The sequence below is a fragment of the Colius striatus genome, chromosome 6 (genome assembly GCF_028858725.1).
Source record: "Colius striatus isolate bColStr4 chromosome 6, bColStr4.1.hap1, whole genome shotgun sequence".
Taxonomy (NCBI): Eukaryota; Metazoa; Chordata; class Aves; order Coliiformes; family Coliidae; genus Colius; species Colius striatus.
Genome location: NC_084764.1, coordinates 3,828,109 through 3,847,997, shown reverse-complemented (window position 1 = coordinate 3,847,997; position 19,889 = coordinate 3,828,109). Strand labels below are relative to the sequence as shown.

Genomic DNA, 19,889 nt, shown 5'->3' with positions numbered 1-19,889 from the left:
GCAATTCTGGCCCATTTATTTGCTGTGTGGTTATTCCGGCAGGAGGAGGCTTCATATGACTCAGGTCTGTATTTTCAAACAGAGTTCAGCTATCTTGAGATAGTTTTATATTAGAATGTTAAGTTTTAAGGGAGGATTGCAGGGTATTTATTATTAATGGCACATTTCTCAGTCCTTGTGATTTAACATGGACAGGTTTGGTGGCATAGAGGTAAGCTTGATCCTCTTGGAAGAGTTGGTCTAGACAGCTCTCTAGAGCTAGTTTAAATTCCAAGGGTTTGTTTTGAGAATTGGAAATACTTGTTTTTTTCTGTTTGCTCTCTGGGTGAGGAATGTCGTGTTTTATTCCTTTACTAGCAATCTGTAACAACAAATCGGGACCTGTGGGACCTACTCCAGGTGGCTCTGCTCTGGCGGGGGGGTGGGACTGGATGATCCCTCAAGGTCACTTCCAGCCCTTGAGACTCTGTGACTTCAGAGGTGTTTTTCTAGCGTGAGACAGGATTTGCCTCTCTTGATTTATTCCCCAGCTTTCTACAGCTGCTTTTCCATGGTTTCAAATAAATCAATAAGGGGAAAACTCCTGATCCTTCGCTGACTTCGTTTCCGTGCTGCCAGTGCTTGCTGTGCGATGTGTCCTCTGCTGGTCGTGGCAGTTTGCTCGATGCCCTTGGTGCTCTGAGCTGTGATGTGAGTGGTCTCTCTGTGGCTGATCCCACTGTTCCCTTTGCTCCCAGGTTGTCTCCAGGTTCCGACGTCTACGTCACCGTCTCATCCATTGCCTTAGCGAGGTCGCAGCAGTGCCGCAACTCTCCAAGCAACTTGTCGTCCTCGAGTGAGACTGGCTCCGGTGGGGGCACGTACAGGCAGAAATCTATGCCAGAAGGGTAGGCACCAGACCTTTTTTTTCCCCCATATTCTTTATAGGCAGACTTTTTTGTTCTCTGTTCCATTTGTTGTAATGGCTATTGAACTAAAGGGGTGCTTGTGCAGCCTCCTACCAGCTGTTGTTTATGCACATTAAAACATGTTTGTTGTCAAATGTCACTGTCACACTTCTTGAAAAAGTCTGTTTTAAAAGTCCCTTGCCTTCCACCTTTTCCTCTGTGGCCTAACCTCTCTCTCTCTGATCCCCATCTGTGACTGCTCCAGTTACTATACCTTTATTTTAAAATCTTGATTAAAGGTACTGATTCCATATTGCAAATGGCAGCTTTAGGTTCTAAACTTACAAGAAGTAGTAGATGTCTGTGCTGATAGTTGGAGCAAAGCAGTGTTGAGTGCAACTAAGACTTCAGATGCATAAAGTGCTAAGCAATCCACAGCTAGCATCTCTTCCACACACTCACAGTTATCCTGTCTTAAGCTGCTCTCTCACAGCTTTCCAGAAATCTTTAGACTCCCTGAAGTGATCCAAATGCAGTGTAAGGGGCAACTTGCAGAGGAAGGAATTAAATCTGTGCCATTTTCAGAGAGCACTGAGAGGAGCAATAAATGAAGCTTCTGCAAGTAGAGAGGAAAGAAATAATTGACAGTAGGAGAAGTGTCTACCCCATTGCAAATTACTTCCTGTAGGGAAGATCAAGGGGCAAAACTGCTGATAGTTGACACTGCAAAGCTTTGCTCTGAAGTCATCTTGAACACAGTGCAGGTCATTGTGTGAAACTCATTCCAGACTGAGTCTTGTATAAAGTAGAAGTATCTTTTTCTCCCTTTAAAAAAATATATATTGTTAGTAGGATTAAATACTGTTGTCAGGAGCTGCTTAGCACAGGGCACTGGCTTTTGCCTGTTTAGGTGCCTGTTGAAGGGACACTGCCTTGTGTCAGTCCAGTTGTTCTGAGCATGTGTTTGAACAAGTGCTGCTCTTGCTCCAGAGCACTGAAGATTCATCCTCCCTGTCCTCCTTGCAGCTCAGTTTGAGGCCTTCAGAAGAGGCCATCTCTCCTCTACTGCACACCTCCACAAAGGCTTTGATTCATGAGACTATTAGACCCATCCAGGTCTCGATTTAAGTTTGTGCTTATGCCCTACTGACATGAGGAGATTTGCTCTAAACCCATTAAACTTCGCTGTCGGGGGGCTGAATGGAAGTGTCTCCTGTAGAAGCACTTGGCACGTTCATGCCAGCAACACTTACTGTTGCCTTGAAGTCTGAAGACCAGCTTGTGCTCCCAATATCTTGTCTGCTCTTTTCCAACTATGTCATTTGCTCTACCAAAAAAAAGATACTGCTGCCATATGTCCTTAAACCATCACAAGCACAACAGCTCGAGTAGGAAGGGATCTTGCAGACATGCTGGGCTTTTTGTTTTGAATCAGCCTCAGAGCACACCAGCACCCATCCCAACCTTTTCCCATCCTTTGAGTTAATTAGACACACATGTTCACGACAGCATTCTTGCAGGTTGAGCAAAGATGTGTGTCCTAGAATCCTTTGCTAACAGTCTTTTTGAAGTTCTAATTGTGTGAGGGAGCAGTGTTTAAACAGAATAAAGGAAGAAGTAGTGAGTAGATGAACTCTGCATGGTTCTCACTGGATGCTTTTTTGATGAAAAAACAAATATTAAGCTCCAATTATCTGACTGTTGTGTTCTTGTAGAAGCAGCACTTTGCTCCCCATGCTGTCCTTGGAGACATGATTCCTATTTAGTCAGGACTTTACAGGCATTTTCTATCAGGTTAAATGGAGAGCACGAAGAACAAAATGATGAAGGAACCTTTCCCTTGCCTCAATAGGCAAAGTAATGTCTGTCTTGTTACTAAAAATCATTGCAGTTCCACGTGCCTCTTTGAGAGCTGTCTGAGACACCAGACTCAGGGCAGCTCCGTGGTGATGTTCAGTGTACCAGATGGAGCTGGTCAGCAATTAACCCCATTATGTTGTTACAATAGGGGAGAGATATTGTAGCATTAAAATGCTGAAACAGTGGAGAGAAGAGTGGGCTTGGAGTAGGGGCCAAGGGGACACTGTGTTCTGAGGGTGATGTTCCTGAGGTGAGGCTCCAGTGTGCTCTGGATGTGCCAGTCCCTGAGATTTCTCAGGGCCAGGAAACGTCAACTACATGGATAGTGTTTGTGATTATTTCTGGTTGTGTGACATGACAGATTAGGGAAGTTTGTGACACTTAAAGTGACTGAAAGCTTGGCTGTGAGTCCAACCTCTGTCAGACAGACAAAACCTGTAACTACTGCCTCTTCTAGAGGATTGGTCCATGCTCTAAGCTGGGTACAAGCAGAAACTTCACTGCCTCCAAGAATACCCAGACTAATCTTGGTGTATATATGTGCTTCATATACTCACCCTGTGGTTACTTGGAGGTAGGTGTGTGTAATAGACTGTGGTAGAAGGTATCAAGTACTAGGAGAATGAGTTTTCCCTTGTGGCACTGAAATTGTCTACAGATACATTTTATACCTCTTTTTATCCAGATTGACTTGTCCTTTGAGTTTCTGGGGTTCATTCCAACACACCCTAAGGGGCTGTGTATTTAACCAACATAGAATGTAGCACCACCTGCATTTATTAGTCCTGCTTTTAAATGGCCCACTTCATGTAACAAAGGCATCTAAAGGCATTTCTTGCTGCTCAATAAGTAGAGCAGTGATCTTAATGAAATAATGTAGAAACACGGTGGGTTTGTCTATCTCTAATCTTGGAAAAAAGGGTCCCACATCCTAAAATGTGCCAAGTGCAAAACTGGTTTAATACATAGTATGGGGTTTAGGAAAGGGGACCAGGCACAGAAAGGAAAACATTGATGCAGCACAACGTCATTGCACCAACGTTTCTTGAGGTTTTGGCTTTTTCCTTGAGATACCAAACTTCTAGTTATTTCTGTCATGGAAAAAATACTGCTCCCAAAATACAAGTCCTAAAAGTTTGAAAATTGCCTCAGATCAGCGTTTAGAGAATCAGTCAGCTTCTGTAATGTTGTGTGTAGAGTTTTTATGCCTCTGTTGATTGGTATTGAATTCATCATCTTTAATTTAAGTGTTTGGCGAAGTGAAACCTGAGCTCGTCCATGTGAATAGAAAGGGAAAAGCATTACTTGCTACATGCAAATTCGATCTAAATTGTATTCAGAAGGCAGATATGTCCAGGTTTCCTTCACTTCTTCATGAATTTATGTTGGCTATACCAGGGAGCAGTGAACAAAAGGGAGGTAGGGCCAAGTCTGGATAAAATAAGTCCCACACTTCACAATGTGATGTTATGGAGCTGTGCTGAATGTACAGGCATTTTCCAGCTGTTTATCCTTTTAAGGCTTGGGGTCTTGTTGCGAGTCCTGTGATGGTTCTTGGGTGGGCTCATTTGAATTAACAAGCAGGAGCACTTTCAGGTGGGATAACCACGTTGAACTTGTTCTGACGGTTGTGCAGATGTGTTATGCTGGAGGGCACGTGGGGCAGTCTGCAGCTGGTAGAGTGAGTAGAAAGCACAGTTTGGGTATTTCATTTTCTGTTTCATGGTGGACACTCTCTGAATGTCTAGAGGAACTCCTTGATATCCCTCAGGGTTATGTCTGACTGAAAAAAACACCTCAGAGATGCATTCTTGACATCAGTTTTTGTCGTGGTTTTGCCCAGCCGGGAACAAAGAGCCACGAGGGTGCTCGCTCACTCCTCCCCTCCCGGTGGAGCGGGACGGGGAACCAGAGAAAAAGGGGAAAAACCCGCGTAGGTTGAAATAAGAGCGGTTTAATAGAACAACAATAAGAATGAACAGGTTCAGGGGGAAAAAGGAACAGTTTTAACAGTACACGAGGGGAATATACAAAAGGAATGGCGCGTGCCGCGGCTGCTCACCACTCGGGACCCGACGCGACTCCCCCTCCGACCGGCAGCCCCGCCTGTGCTCCCGAAGCCCCGCCCCCGACCAGCTCCCTGCCTCTAGGTACTGGGCATGATGTCAGTATGGTATCGAATACCTGTTGGCCAGCCCAGGTCAGCTGCCCATGCTGTGCCCCTTCCTACTTCCTCCTCAAAGTTAACTCTATCCTAGCCAAAACCAGGACAGTTTTGCTCTTGCTCTCTGGGGTTTCTTCTACAGTATTAGGAATACGTGTCTTGTTGCTCTCCTGCAGCTACATTTAATTTGCACTAGTGTACAATCAAGCTTATTTTACAATCAAATAGCTTCATAATTTACAGAATGTATCATAACCCTCAAGGTTTTGGGAATCCATAACCAACAGAGTCAACTTCATCAATGCTTGTTTAAAATGTTTGGCAGGGTAATGTTGTCATAAATTGAAGCTATGTTGCTGCATATTTGTTGACATCACCTAGGTATGACCTTACTAATATTTTGCTTAGAATCCAGGACAGTCCCTGAGGTCGGTGGGATTGTCCCAACAAACTTCCTGATGCTCACTTTGGCTAGTGACTTGAGGGAGTCTTTTCCTGGTTAAAAGGATCCGTCCTTACTGTCTTTTCCTGATAAACATGCCTCATTTCCCTGCGTTGCTTTGAAGTGTTACTCACTGTGGTCAATTTTCTGTAACCATGTCATGGTCTGGTCACCTTTCCATGTTGCCATCTATGTAAATGAAAACTAATCCTTTTATTTCTGGATGGTTTGATGTTGAGTTTTTTATTTGTATGCACTGTAACTAGATGTTCTCAATCAAAGATGCTCAATAAATCAACGTGTGCTGTAATGTTATGCAATAAAGGTGCTAAATGGGTCCTGAGAGCTGCCACAAAAACTAAATGGGAGAGCATTATAAATCTCTCAAGCAGTTGTGCTGTGCATCAGTCTGCCCTGTTGTTTGACACTAGCTTCTTAAAAGTGCTCTTTTTCCCCTGATACGAGATTCCATGTGTGTTTAAAATCATTATCTGCTTTGTTTTTTGGGGTGTTGCAACAGGTTTGGAATTAGCCGTAGATCCCCTGCTTCCATTGACAGGCAGAACACGCAATCAGACACGGGTGGGAGCGGCAAATCCACCCCCAGCTGGCAGAGAAGCGAGGATAGTATCGCTGACCAGATGGGTAGGTAATGGATTCTTTATGATGAGCAAGCGATGCTAACCACAAGGTGCCTTTGGCAGTACCTCTCCATGCAGGGAGAGAACCCTTTTAAGCACAATGTTTTTGGTGTCTTTGAAAGTTAACCTCGTACGTGGGGATGAATAATTAGGTCTGGAGCAGGTACTAGCTTCTGCAGCCTGTTTCCTTGAGACCTGTGGGGATCACCTGAGGAAGAACTGATTTCAGTTCTTTTTACTTGATTGTGACACTAAATTCTGTTACCCTGAAGCAGCCTTAATACTGTTACCCTGAAGCACTCTGCCCATTGAGAGGTGGTTGGGTAGACACACTGGGTAATTTGTCTTGCTGTTGAGGACTCCTTTGACCTCACCTCCTCTCCCAAGTGGCTTGGCTTAGTTTCATTTTAGCTGAGTTTGTCTCAAGTGCTTGTGATACTCCCTTTCTATGTAAATATAAATTGATACAATTGAAGCCATAAAAACATCATCTACAAAATGGGGGGGGGGAAGGCAATGAAGGTTTAAACAGTGAAGTGAACCTGTAGCTCGGTGATCACCTTCCACCACTCTATACATTTTTCATTGCACTTGGCAATTAATCTGTCAGCTGAGGGATCATGCTAACTGTATCAAACAGCTGGGTACCCAGAGGCTGCATTGTTAAGCTTTCATTTGAAGTGTTTGCACATAGACCTTTTGCTGCATCTGTGGCTTGGCTTGAGTAGGCACCCATGAGATGGTTAACACCAGTGGAAACACGCTGTCTGCCAACAGCATTGATCCACCACGATGGCCGTGGCCGAGATCACTAGATTGGGTTTTTCTAACTTTGTTACTGTAGATTAAACAGTTTCATACTTTTCTCTATTGCACACATAGCTCATCATTTTACTGCATCACAGCTTTTGTTCTCTATAAATGGACTGGTCATGAACAGGTTCAGTGAGATGAGCAGGAGCTGGTTAAAGCAAATGCCAGCCTCAAGTTCTGGAGATGTACTTTGTTCACGTACCTTCGCAACCTCCTTGTTATTGAAGCCATCTGTCAGTCCCTCCCTCGCAACTCTCCCCATATTTCTCACTGGAAAGCTGTGACTGTACTGATCTGCAGTTGTCAGTTTGACAGAGCAATTTTTAATTGCATATGTTTTGGTGCTGTGTGATGGGAACAACACATGTAATAGCTGATCTTTTGCTCGGCATTACTTTTGCAGACCAACAGTTGAGTGTTGGTGCTGGCACTGTGCAGAGCTGCCAGCAAGTTGTGTTCTGCACTGTCAGGTGTCCCCCTATTAGCAAAAGGAATGGAACAGGGGAAGTTGTGTGGTAGAAGAGATGGCTCCAGCGTTTGGCAAAGGCTGAGAAATGCATCCTGACATGCAGTCCCTGTACTTTATCTCCTGTGTGTTGTCCTGCGTTCATAGAGTCACAGTTTGAAGCTGCATCTCTGACTGGAGGCTTTATTGCCAGTCTCGTTGAATGGAGGTGACAGTTTGGTTCTGTGACAAATGAGCACATGGGAGCCTGGGATAATCTGTCTGAAGGTAAATAAGGCATTAGAATATCAAGGGCTGGAAGATCATCTAGTCCAACCCCCCTGCCAGAGCAGGACCACTTAGAGTAGGTCACACAGCAGTGAATCTGCACACTCACTCCTTCCTAGCCTGCTCTTAGCTACAGAAGACCTGTTTTTGCTCTGTGCACCAACACTGCTTGCTACCACTTCCCAGGGGGAGTCAAGTTTGGGGGACTTGGGATGTTTTTTAACATGAAAAAAACCCAAAACCTTTTAAATGTGTTTTTTTAAAGAGCTGATAATACTGTAGAAGAAGATGAACAAACTGCAGCAGTGCTGGGGAAAGTACTGCTAATTACCAGGGATGTTGTTAAGTACTCGGTGTTCATAAGCACACACTCTACTTAAAAGTAGCATTTTTAGAAGTGCAGAATGTTGCATAACCACAGGAGAGGAGATACATGTAAGAACTCAAACAGACTCTCTTGAAATACCAAGTTTGGGCTCTGAGAAGGCAGTTACCTACCTGACAGGTTGCGTCTCAACACCCTCGAAACCCCCACAGTGATCTCTTGGGGAGAAATAAGTTTCATTGGCAAAGGGCACCCCAGTGAGTGATTTGAATTCCAGCCCCTTTTGTCAGGTTTAGTTTAACAAGTGTTCCTTTTGCACGTCTCTGCAGCTCCACATTCACAGTCAGCATTGAAGGGAATGTTGTGATTTCACCAGATTTTTGCTGTCCCTTCGGTTGGACAGTGTTTAACTCACCTTAACTTCCACAACAAATATACATAGCAGCTGTGCTGGAGAAAATGTGCTCATTTCAGTGACCACTGTAGGCTTCTGCTATTGTCCTTGCCTTGCACAGAATACCATTTAAGGTTTTGTAATCTCTTGTCCACAAGCCATGTGCACACAGAGCTACAATGTCAGTACACTGCAAATGTTCGGGTATAGTGCTGTCAGACAGCTGGGGGCATGGTTCCATTTGTCCTAACAAAAGGCAGGATGGTGCCTGCTGGCTTTCCATGAAGTCTCACTGATTTATGCCAGGCAGGAGTGAGCCCTCACTCACCTGTGTCTTGCCCCAATGTGTATATTTATTTGGAATGGGTTTCGTGTTGGGTAACAGAAGTGTTTGCCTGACAGTAGTGTTGTACAACATGCAGTGTCAAACTAAGTCACCCATTCTCATGGTTTGTAGTACTGCATATGCTTTTGGGTACATCATTGTGTGCTGTATTGCAGAACCAACGTGCCATCTCCCAGCAGTATCAAAGGTGCTGCCATCCTTCAGAGAAAGCCCCAGTGGAAGACTGATGAGACAGGATCCTGTGGTTCACTTGTCTCCAAATAAGCAGGGTCATGTAAGTTATCCTGAGAAAGGAATTCTTTCATGTTCTGCTTTTGCTATACAAGTTCTTGGTGCCAAAAGTGGTGTTCAAAGTTTCATTTACTGTCATTTTAAGAAAGGAAGGAAGAAATCCTTCATCTCTGTTACCTACTAGAAGATGGAGGAAGCAGTACAGCAGACCTCCTGTTTCCTGAATCCCACAGAAGCGAAGCACAGCCTGCTGGAATATTTGTTAGTTAATAAAGTGTTGTTGCCAGTTGAACAGCAACTTCTTGTCTGTTATCTTGTGATAAGTAGAGGGTTTGTGGGAGGTTACAGAGCTATTCCTAGGCCTCACATGTATTTTATAATGTAGCAATGATCTGCTTCTTGGAAACAGAGAAGTGATGTTGCTTTTGGGTTTGTATTTTCTCCATTTTCCTTATCTAGTGTAGCTATTGCTGCCATAACCTGTGAGGAGACTTTATCCTCGAACCAAAAAACCCAAACTTTTATTTGTTGTATTCCTGTTTAAGGTCTGAAGGGTAAATTCTGCATTTCTGTCTCCAGAGTGAGATATTCTCACCCTTCTGGAGACTGTCACTTCCTGAATTACACACGGAGAGAGAGATCTATGTGGTAATGTTCATCAATTTAAAATGTCCTCAAAATTATTTAAGTCACTAGAATATCCCCCCCCTCCACCCTTTAAACTTCTAATTACCCAATAAGCTGCATCTCTTGGGTTTCCACTTACTTGTACAGCAGCTAAAATAAGGACTTGTGTTGCAGGATTATACTGAAAGAATTATTTGCATTCCTTCAAATGTGAGAAAGCCTCTCATCGGTTCCTGTGATTTGCTTCTGCTTACCAGCCTTCTTCTTTCAATACAATTGGCAATGTTGCTCTTAGGTTATTAATTGATAACAACACATCTTTATTTAAACAAAGCCCAGATAACCAAATCACCCACCACCTAAAAAAGCCCCCAGCCACAACACACCTCTCTTCATATTGTAAGGAGCACAAACTAGATTTTATACTTGGACTGGCATGTTTTCCATGAGGTGTGTCTGGCTGTGTGATGATGGGATGCAGAACTCGTTAGCTTGCATGCAAAGTGCAGCACTGGAATTACTAGTGCTTGCATTCTCATTTAGTCTTCAGTTGTTAAAGTAAGTCTTCATTATGTGAGCAGATCAATGAGGGGAATTATGCAGTTTGTAATGAGGACCAGTAGCTTTAATTGGAGAGAACTAGCAGCCCAGATCACCTTACTGTTCCTCCTGGTTTTCTGTCAGTTCTTGCCTTACACCAGTCCAGTGCCTACTGAAAAACTGCTTCAGTTCTGATTATGTAGATGATCAGAACTCAGACAAATTCTATAGATGGAAACTAAAAATAAGGAATTGAGAGAGATACAAAAGACCCCAAAGGTAGGTGAGCTGCCTACAAATCTGTTAAGTGGTGTTTCAGTGGTTGTTTGCAAGGGACACTCCTGCGGAGGAGGAAACAGACCCTTCTACAAAGAGACAGGAAGAGCAATGGTTGTTTTAGTCTAACCTTTTGACATGCAGTTGGGTTATGTAGATGGGTTATGCTTCATGTTCTAAAGTGCTGGCTTCTTCAAATTAGAATGTTTTTATACTAGTTGTGAGCCAAGTCAGCTTCAACCCAGCTCAGCCAATTCCGTTGTACCGGGCTGAGCAGTTAAGATGTGGCTTCCAAATTCACATGGGAGCTTTGGGAGTGCCCGCAGTGCACATCCAGTGTAGAATCATAGAATGGTTTCAGCTGGAAGAGACCTTTGGGCTCATGGAGTGCAGCCTCTGTCCCAGCCCTATCAACCCATTTCCCTCAGTGCAACATCCACCCACCTGGCTCTGAAACCCCTCCAGGGACGGTGACTCCAGCAGCTCCCTGGGCAGCTGTTCCAATGCCTGACAGCCCTGGCAGCAAAGAAACTCCTCCTCACATCCAGCCTGAACCTCCCCTGGTGCAACGTGAGGCTGTTTCCTCTTGTTCTGCTGCTTGTCACTAGGGAGAACAGATCGACCCCCTCCTTGCTACAGCTTCGTTTCAGGTAGCTGTAGAGAGTGAGATGATCTCCCCTGAGCCTTCTTTCCTCCAGACTGAGCAGCCCCAGATCCCTCAGCCCTTCCTCACATGAGACATGCTCCAAATCCTTGCCTAGCTTGATACCTGTCTCTGGATCCTCTCCACCACCTCAGTGTCCTCCTTGTAGAGAGGGGCTTAAAACTGGACACAGTATTTGAGGTGACATTTTTTAGAGTTCATTAGTCTCAATATATCTATTTGATACCTAAAGGTAAAGGAGCTCCTAGTGTGCAGTGGTGACTTTTGTAACTGTTTCTTTCCTCCTCCTCTCTGTTGCCATAATTCCAAGCTGACCCTCCAAGTGTGACGATTGTTTGTTTCCCGTGCAGTCTGACAGCCACTACTCCAGCCATTCCAGCAGCAATACGCTCTCCAGCAACGCCTCCAGCGCACACAGCGATGAGAAGTGGTACGACAGCGGCGAGCGCACCGAGTCAGAGCTCAACAGCTACAACTACCTTCAAGGGACCTCGGCCGATAGCGGCATAGACACCACATCCTACGGCCCCAGCCACAGCAGCACCGCCTCCCTGGGAGCAGCCACGTCTCCCCGCACGGGGCTAACGAAGGAGAAGGTGGCACCCCTGTGGCACAGCTCCAGTGAAGTGGTCTCCATTGCAGACAGGACATTGGAAAAAGAGAGCCACCTGGACCGAAAGACCGAGTCTTCGCTCAGCCTGGATATTCACAGCAAGAGTCAGCCAGCCTCCAATCCCCTCACGAGGGAGAACAGTGCTTACAGTCTCAGTGATGCCGTCTCACATACAAGGTAATTTTCACCTCTGATGACATTGACCCCTCCACGCTCATTTCCCCATTCTCACTCTCTAACGTATCAAAAGCGAGAAGTGGATGTTGGAGAGAGAGAGAGAGAGAGGGGTTTCTACTTACCCAGTGTTTGGAAAGATCTCGCTTGAACATTAAGACACCTTTAGTCTTCTCGTCTGCTACTGCTTGTAACGCTGAAGAAAGTCTTAGAGAGCATGTTCTGTGCTGCTGAATTAACGTGACAGACACACATCCTGAGGAATATCGTGCAACAGTTGCAGTTCATACACAGATCAGAGAGGGGATCAGTCCATTTGATCAGTGAACAGTTTCATATGGGGTTCTTTTTCAGTCATTGCAGTACACATTTGAGATTTGTGCTTTCCCCCCCCTGAGTCTTTTACGTTTGGAGGTCTCTAGTTGATATGATCAATAGTGAGAGCAAGTTGCTTGGGAGCCCAAGCTTGTAGATGTTAATCTCCTCCTGCTGCAGGCTTGTGCATATGACATGTCACAGTCACCTTCCCTCTCTCCCTCACTTTTGCCAGCTGTGTAAAATTGGCAGTGACAAGTACATGTATAATGTGCTCAAACACCTCAGATGGAAGAGACCCACTTTACGAGTTACTCAGAGCTGCTAGAGGCAGAAAACATTTTAGACCACTTTCTTAACCCATTTCCCAAGAAGTATTCCGTGTGCTTTTTGAAGAGTACTTACCCTGTGTCACACTAGCAACAAGCAGAGAAGCACAGCTCTTGCAAGGAAGCTGTGTGATCATCATTTGTTAGCCCCGAGGAGCCTGCTGCGAGCGTGCACCTAAAATACCTCCAGACTGGGAATTTGAAGCAATTTGTGCTAATTGTTTTGAGCAAAGCTACATTTATGCAAGGATTAGATGTTTATCAGACAGTTTAACAACTCATACAGTAGCTGCAAACAGGGGGTTGTCATAGAGACTGCAACGGAGCAAACCATCTCCGTGTTCTTTTGTCATGGCAGTTTGGATTAAGTAATCTGTTACTGCTGGTTCCACTCTGGTTTTCTGTCTCTCTCGGCCATTTTTGGCACTAGATCTCATACTAAGTATAAACCTCACCTAGCTCTTTGAGACTGGTGTTTCCAGCAGCTGTGCATGCGTGAAGGACAGGGAGGGGTCTGTAGAAAAACAGTCTGCAGAGGGGATTTACTTAGATTTTGGGCAGTGTTGACATCTGCCCCTTTCTTGAAGCTAAAAAGCTCTATGGTGGTTACCTGCAGTTGGATACTTTCCTTTTGAGACAAGCATGTTTACATGAATTTACCACGGGCCCCAGGGTACTTGTCTGAATGGAACAGCAGCATTAAATGTGAGCTTGATCCCCAAAATGCTGATTGTAGTGAAACTGTCAGTAGTATTTGCATTTGGAAGGGTTTTTTTTCAGAAGCAACTGAAAGAAGCCTGGGAAATGTCTATGCAGTTGTTGGAAGCTTTATTGTGAAGGTGTGTGCCTAATGGGAATGGTGTCTCTGTACATCTGAGGTTCTGGTTTCCTCTCCTCTGAACACCAGACTGGGTTAGTTCAGTAGAAAAGCTGAAAATAGACAGATGTCTTCTCAGGGCAAGCATACCTGGGCAGCACTCGTCTTTATGTCTTTCATGGATATGATTTGCAACTTGATTGAGCGCTTCAGTCTGGGATGTTGCCTCATTATTTAGTTTATGATAGCATTGTGTCCCTAAACATGGTATTTTCTCTTGATTAGTTTATGTGTTGTTTCTCATCTGTTACTGAAATTTGCAGGTAAAGGTTCCATAGGCTTTATGGTAGAGAGAACATTTGGGACTTTTCCCAGTTTCATTTAAAAATCAGGTGTGAAAAATCCATCTCTTTGCAAAGAAGAGTAGGAGCGATTTGTAGAACACATGGGGCTTGATATTTGAGCAATACTTGCACCCACCTTGTGTGTTTTGGAGGAGAAATAAAATAGATTGAATTGTGTTGGAGCACTGGCAGGGGCTGCCCAGATGGGCTGTGGAGTCTCCTTCCCTGAAGACATTCAATCCCAGCTGGATGAGTTCCTGTGTGCCCTGCTCTGGGTGGTCCTGCTCTGGCAGGGGGATTGCACTGGATGAGCTTTCCAGGTCCCTTCCAGCCCTTGAGATTCTGTCATTCTGTGTTCCTTCTTTATTATTTCTTATTTTTTGAAGATCAGGATGTGTTTAATGGCTCACAATAAAGCAAAGATGTAGTCTGGGCTGAAAAGCTTTCATTTTGTTTCTGATGGAATCCCCAGTTGGTGGTTGCACGCTGAAGAGAGAGATGCTGGCCTGAGGAAGCCTTAGGTCCAGCTGTTTGCTCCAAGCTCTCCCGGAGCTCTTCCCATGGAGGCACATCAGCTTGGAGCTGGTGGCTTGTTAAATGGGCGCTTCCAAATAACAACCACAGCTGCCTGTTTCAGAGAAGTGAGGGAGACTAAAAGGTGACTCTGAAGAGGCTACTTTTCATAAGAAATGAACAACTTAATTGGTGTGTTTCTCCTCCCTCAGTTTCTAAATCCCGATCCTTTGTTGCTTCTCACTTATTTCACCCTTTGCCTGCGGATTCCAGAATGTCTGTAACGTCTTCAGGCTCGGGTTTCTGAGCAAGAAGAAAAGGAATTTGGCCCTAAAAAGAACTCAGTGACAAAAGAAAAGAGAATAACCACAAATTAAGAGTGTTTGTGTCTGTAGAAGACAGGAGCGATAATTAGTGTTCGGATCATTTGATGGCACATGAAAGAGCTTGTACCTGAGAGCTGGTGGCAGAATGTAAATTATAGTGATTAACTTTTACAGCAAAGCTTCTGACTGGGTTTTCTTTCTCTTCTCCATCCCCATTCCTAAAGTCCTTCCTGATGATTGTGCAGATTTCTCATAGCAATCCCAGGAGAACTGCTTTATGTAGGCCAGTAATTATACAGAATCATTAGAGCTGAATGTCATTAAATGAAGCCATATGTGCTGATGGCATGAGTTCCCTAGGACAAAAATAAAACCTAACTTTCACTTCCACCCAAACTGGATGGTTTCTTATGGTCCTGTTACCAAAACTGAAAGGAAAATCCTGGCTATTTTTAATCAATTTTCTTAGCTTCTAATAATTTTAAGATGCTTAAAATATAATTCAGTGATTGCAGAATACTTGTGTGAGTGGCTCATCTGCAGTTCTTGCACGTTGTCATGTAGTAGTTGAACTTGCCTTAATTTAATCCTTGATTAAATTGAACTGGGAGGTGAGGGGGCTAACAGAGGTTTAACTCTGTGTCCTGAAAGTATGAGAACCAAACTTCTTCCAGATGTAGTCAAGCTGGTGCAGGTGTCTGTAACAGTAAGAGGAATCCTCTGTATGCTTCCTGGTGTTGGATTATACCTTCCCATCACTGCCAGTGCTCCAGCACCAATTTAGTTTCTCTGGTCTATCTGCAGCCTTTTGCTTTCCAAGTGTGCTCTCGGTTAACAAGTCTCTTCACCTGTCAGTGTCCTATAAGAAAAAACTATTTCACTGTGAGGTGAGGGAGCCCTGGCCCAGGCTGCCCAGGGAGGGTGTGGAGGCTCCTTCCTTTGGAGGTCTTCAGAACCTACCTGGACATGTTCCTATGTGACCTGATCTAGGAGGGAGCTGCTTCTGCAGGAGGTTGGACTGGATGATCTGTAAAGGTCCCTTCCAACCCCTGCCATTCTGTGATTCCTTGATTCTGTTGGCCTGCCTGTGTTTGCTTGTAAGGTGAAAAGCCATATGCAGAGCTCTGTGTGTAGATCCTGAAGCAGAATATCCTCCCAGCATATACCCTATTGTAAAACCACAGCTCAAAATGTACAGTGCACTTCCAAGTGTATTTAAAACTGATGGCTAACTTTGTTGCTTATTTGCAAGGCTGCTCATAGCATCTATGATATAATACACATTATAATAAATGTTAAAGCAGTAATACCTAAAATACACGATATATATACACAGTATGATCCATAAGATTACAATGATTGTATGTACTTATGCATTTTATCTGTATATTTTATGTAGAGCACTCTGAACATCTTTTTTCTTTTACCCTCTTGGTCTGGTGGCCTGTCTGGGAGTTGTTGCTGCATTTTTACCCAGTAGCATTTCCTCACAACTAGCACTTCCTTAGGAGCTACCTGCTGGATTAAAGAATTCTGAGATATGATCAGAACTTCCCTTTTCCTACACTGAAGCAAAAGACTTCTCCACTTCTGGAGTGTATTTAGAAGGGGGTAAAAATGGAGGGGAGGAGGAGAAATAGCCATATGTTTTCTTTAAAGATGGGCACCTTCCCCAGATCTCGGTGGCTTAGTTTTGTGGTGGTGATGCCTCACAGATGGGCTGGTTTACTCAGCATGTGTAGGAGTTTTCTTTTAGTATTGAACAAGATGAGAGAAGAGGGGATGAAGAGAAATATACTGCCTCTCTCTCTAGCTGTTTTTCTCTGCTTTCTTGCTATGTTTCCTTCTACCTTTTACAAATGAGAAGCTTGTGATCTGGGGCTTGATGGGACAGAGGGGTCTCCTCCTGTATTTTCTGTCTGCCATCTTTTGTACAGTCCATTCAAAGGTACAGATGGAGGGAAGAAACAGAAATAGTTGTGTAATACAAAATCTGTATTCTTGTCATTTGATTTGCATGTCTGTGGGGAGATGCATCTTGCCTCTGGTGCAAAGGACTTCCCAGTTGGATGGAAGCGAGGGCTGCAGCAGCTGCTGCTGCTGGAGGTGGAAGTCCACTCAGAGTCCTCATTAAATCCACAGCACTTAACTGTTGGCACTCATGGTGCTTAGCTTGAGCCATATGAAAGTGAAACATAGTTGAAGGTGGTATTTTAGACTCCCATCTGTTGTCAACAGAGAAAGAGGAGAAACTTCAAAGCATTTAATTCTCCCCCTGTATCTGAGACATCTGATTTAAGATGAGGAGAATCACTTCCTAAGGATGTTTTCCCGTTGGCTACAGTAAGAGCCAGGCAGGTGGCATAGATTAGATAACTGGCTTCTGTAAGGCTAAATGTAGGTGAGATGACTTTCCTGTTCCAGTAAGAGATGTGAAAATGCATTGTCTTATTAAGAAACAAAAAGCCTGGTGAGGAATCTGCTGTTAAGATAAGAAAGAAGAGATTATTCAGTGACTTTATTCAGCCTTCCAGCTGATTTTTTATTTCTCAGTCAGAAGCTGTTCTTTGCCATGGGACCATCTGTTTCCAATTCCTTCCTTGCAGTGTTGGATCCAGGGATGAAAATGTGGTTGTGTAGAGTGCTGATGGAAAACTGGTCTCCAAATGTATGATGTTGCTCCAGTACTAAGGCTGTACAAAAAGTTTTCCTGTAAATGTACTAAGAAATGCCTGACCTTTTAAGGTTGTCTTAAGCACTGGTGCCCCTGATAAGATGCAAGTTGCATCAGATTTGATCATCTGATGCTAAAGAGTAGCTGCCATCCGAAGTCCCCTTCTTTCTTCCAACAACAAGCTGAAGTTGGTCATCCCAACTCTCTTTTTTCCCATCTAGGTAAATTGTGAGACCTCCTCAAACCTCTTAAGAGTCTTTGTTGCAAGTGCAACAGCCTTTCAGGCCAAATGTCTCTGACAACCAGTCTCCATTTTTCTTTACTGTGTGACAGAACATTGGTGGAAGGCCCTTAAGAAGAGCAAGCTGGTGTTTCTACTCCGCCCATTATTGATAAAAGTAACATCCCGTGCCCAGTTCTGCTTTAAAAACAGTTAAACATGTTTACATATGTATACATCCATATTTGAGGCAAACTTGCTCTTTTATGTTTTTCTCCTAGTACCATGAGCTCACGACACTCTGCCAGCCCGGTTGTTTTCAGCAGTGCCAGAAACTCACCTAAAGAAGAGCTGCATCCTGCTACTTCTCCCCAGCTCGCACCTTCTTTCTCCTCCTCCTCTTCCTCCTCATCGGGTCCTAGGACTTTCTACCCTCGCCAGGGTGCTACTAGCAAGTATCTGATCGGATGGAAAAAGCCAGAAGGGACAATAAACTCGGTGGGGTTTATGGATTCAAGAAAGTAAGACTGTTTTTTTGGTTCTTTTGGCTATTTAATAGAACACTTGGTCTTCTGTAGAACTTCTGGAGTTGTGCAGTCAAGCTTCAGTGTTTGATAGTTGGCTAACCTCACTCCCTGTTAACTTGTAAAAGACTTTTTCAATCATTCCTAGTGAGTTGTATGGATTTCAGTCTTACTAAAGCTGATTTTTCTCTAGGACTTCCATGAAGTGACTCAAAAGTATCTGAGCAAATATTAACAATCCTCTTAACAAAGAGCCAGAGTTTTCTTTAAGCCTCTCATCCATGTAGTGGTGCTGTGCATGCTGTGCATTAGCTCTGTGGCACTCCACGCTGCCTTGTTAAGATTGCTGCCAGAATCCAGTATAACTGGCTTAAAAGCAAGCCAGGATCTCTCTGCATTGCAATATGCAACCATCTCCTTCGGAGGAGAAATTGAGCAACAATTTACTAGTGAAAATATTGTTTCTTCAAGTCTGGTGTGACTTGGAAAGCAAACGGTTCAGGAAGCCCATTTGCAAGTAATTTATTCATCCCTCCTTGAGTTGTACTGGATCAAGCACAGTATCCCTAGATGGTACCAGTAGCTGGATGTCAGAAGGAAATAGGCAGACTTTGCAATAAAGAGCTAGTTAAAAGATGTGAGGAGCTTAGTGGTTTGCTGCTTTTGGGCTCATTGAAGAAACTTATACTTTTTAGTGTTGTTTACTCCCATGTTGTTTTGTTTAATACATGTCATTTTAGTAGATTCAATTATTTATAGAGAAACTGGATTGCTGTAGCCTTTAAGTGTGTTGCGGGGTGGTGTTTTCAAACAAGTTCATTGCTTCAACGGGAATTCATTAAGATGAAACTTCCCTCTTTCAAGCCCCCCTCACCTAGGTTTTTAATTTGAAAATCTTGAGGGTGCTGTAATTCTTGTTTCATTCGTGCCTCCTGCCCCAGGGCTTTTGAGACCTGAATGTGTCTGTTCCGTTTCATTTAAGACGTCACCAGAGTGATGGCAATGAAATGGCTCACCCTCGGCTGCGTGCTTCAGCAAGAGATCTGCGAGCGTCACCCAAACGAGTATCCAAGTCCACTGTTGAAGAAGAGCTGAAGAAATTGATAGATCTCGATAGCCCAACACCTGAGTCCCAGAAGAATTTTAAGGTATGCTCAAGAGAGTCTGTCATCTGTCTCTCTCTTGTCAGGGTTAAGTGAAATCTGAGGATACCTGAGGAGCAACAGAAGTCTTCTGACACAAGTCATAGTTCTGTTGTTAAAAAAGAGAAATGTGTGCAGTTACATTGCTAAGAATTTTTTTCAGTGTGAGGGTGAGGGAGCCCTGGCACAGGCTGCCCAGGGAGGGTGTGGAGGCTCCTTCCTTGGAGGTCTTCAAGACCCACCTGAACACGTTCCTGTGTGACCTGATCTAGGTGGGACGTGCTTCTGCAGGAGGGTTGGACTGGATGATCTGTAAAGGTCTCTTCCAACCCCTGCCATTCTGTGACTCTGTGAAGAATCTGTTGATGAGGTTCATTGCTGCCTAATCATATCAGCTAATACAAGAAATGCTTCACAATTTGGAAAACAAAGGCCATGAGGCTCCAAGATGTCTGCGTAGAAAATGCTGAGTGCTTTCCAAGCTGAAGCATTCATTCATACAGTGTTTACTCAGTTGGGTTTTGCATTGGCCTCAAGAGATTCTCAAAGAGGAGCTTTTCTGTTCTCACCCATAACAGGCAAAGAAAGTGCAAGGCATTCCCTGAGTTCTCATTATGGACTGAAAGTCATCTGTTTGTCATTCACTTATCTACTAGAGACTTCTCTCCATTGGAGAACAGTTTCATTATCAGAGTCACTACAATATTGTCACAGTTTAGTGTGCAAATATAAAGACACTACTATACCAAATTGCAAAGAACATTTGGGACTGCTGGCTAATGGAAAATCCTGTAGTGTTGCCTGATGCATTTGAATTGTTCTCTGATTGCATCACTAGACAGTGACTTGTTGACAGTATTGAAACTCTCTGCAAAACACACACTTTTTTGCCTTTCTAATCCTCCTACTGCACAAAGACCAAGAATCCTCTCTAACCCTAAGCAAATATTGATAC

At 44.0% G+C, this 19,889-nt stretch overlaps 1 protein-coding gene across 7 annotated transcripts in view; it reads left to right on the top strand.

Annotated features, from left to right (window-relative positions):
* The window catches only part of SIPA1L1 (signal induced proliferation associated 1 like 1), a 195,462-nt gene that overhangs the window by 163,254 nt on the left and 12,319 nt on the right, over window positions 1-19,889 (top strand). For all 7 annotated transcript variants that reach the window (XM_061997556.1, XM_061997560.1, XM_061997554.1 and 4 more), the window contains 6 exons: window positions 738-887; window positions 5,874-5,998; window positions 8,761-8,879; window positions 11,294-11,733; window positions 17,550-17,789; window positions 18,775-18,940. In XM_061997556.1, coding sequence (XP_061853540.1) covers window positions 738-887; window positions 5,874-5,998; window positions 8,761-8,879; window positions 11,294-11,733; window positions 17,550-17,789; window positions 18,775-18,940 — 1,240 coding nt within the window. The remainder of the gene's footprint in view (window positions 1-737; window positions 888-5,873; window positions 5,999-8,760; window positions 8,880-11,293; window positions 11,734-17,549; window positions 17,790-18,774; window positions 18,941-19,889) is intronic.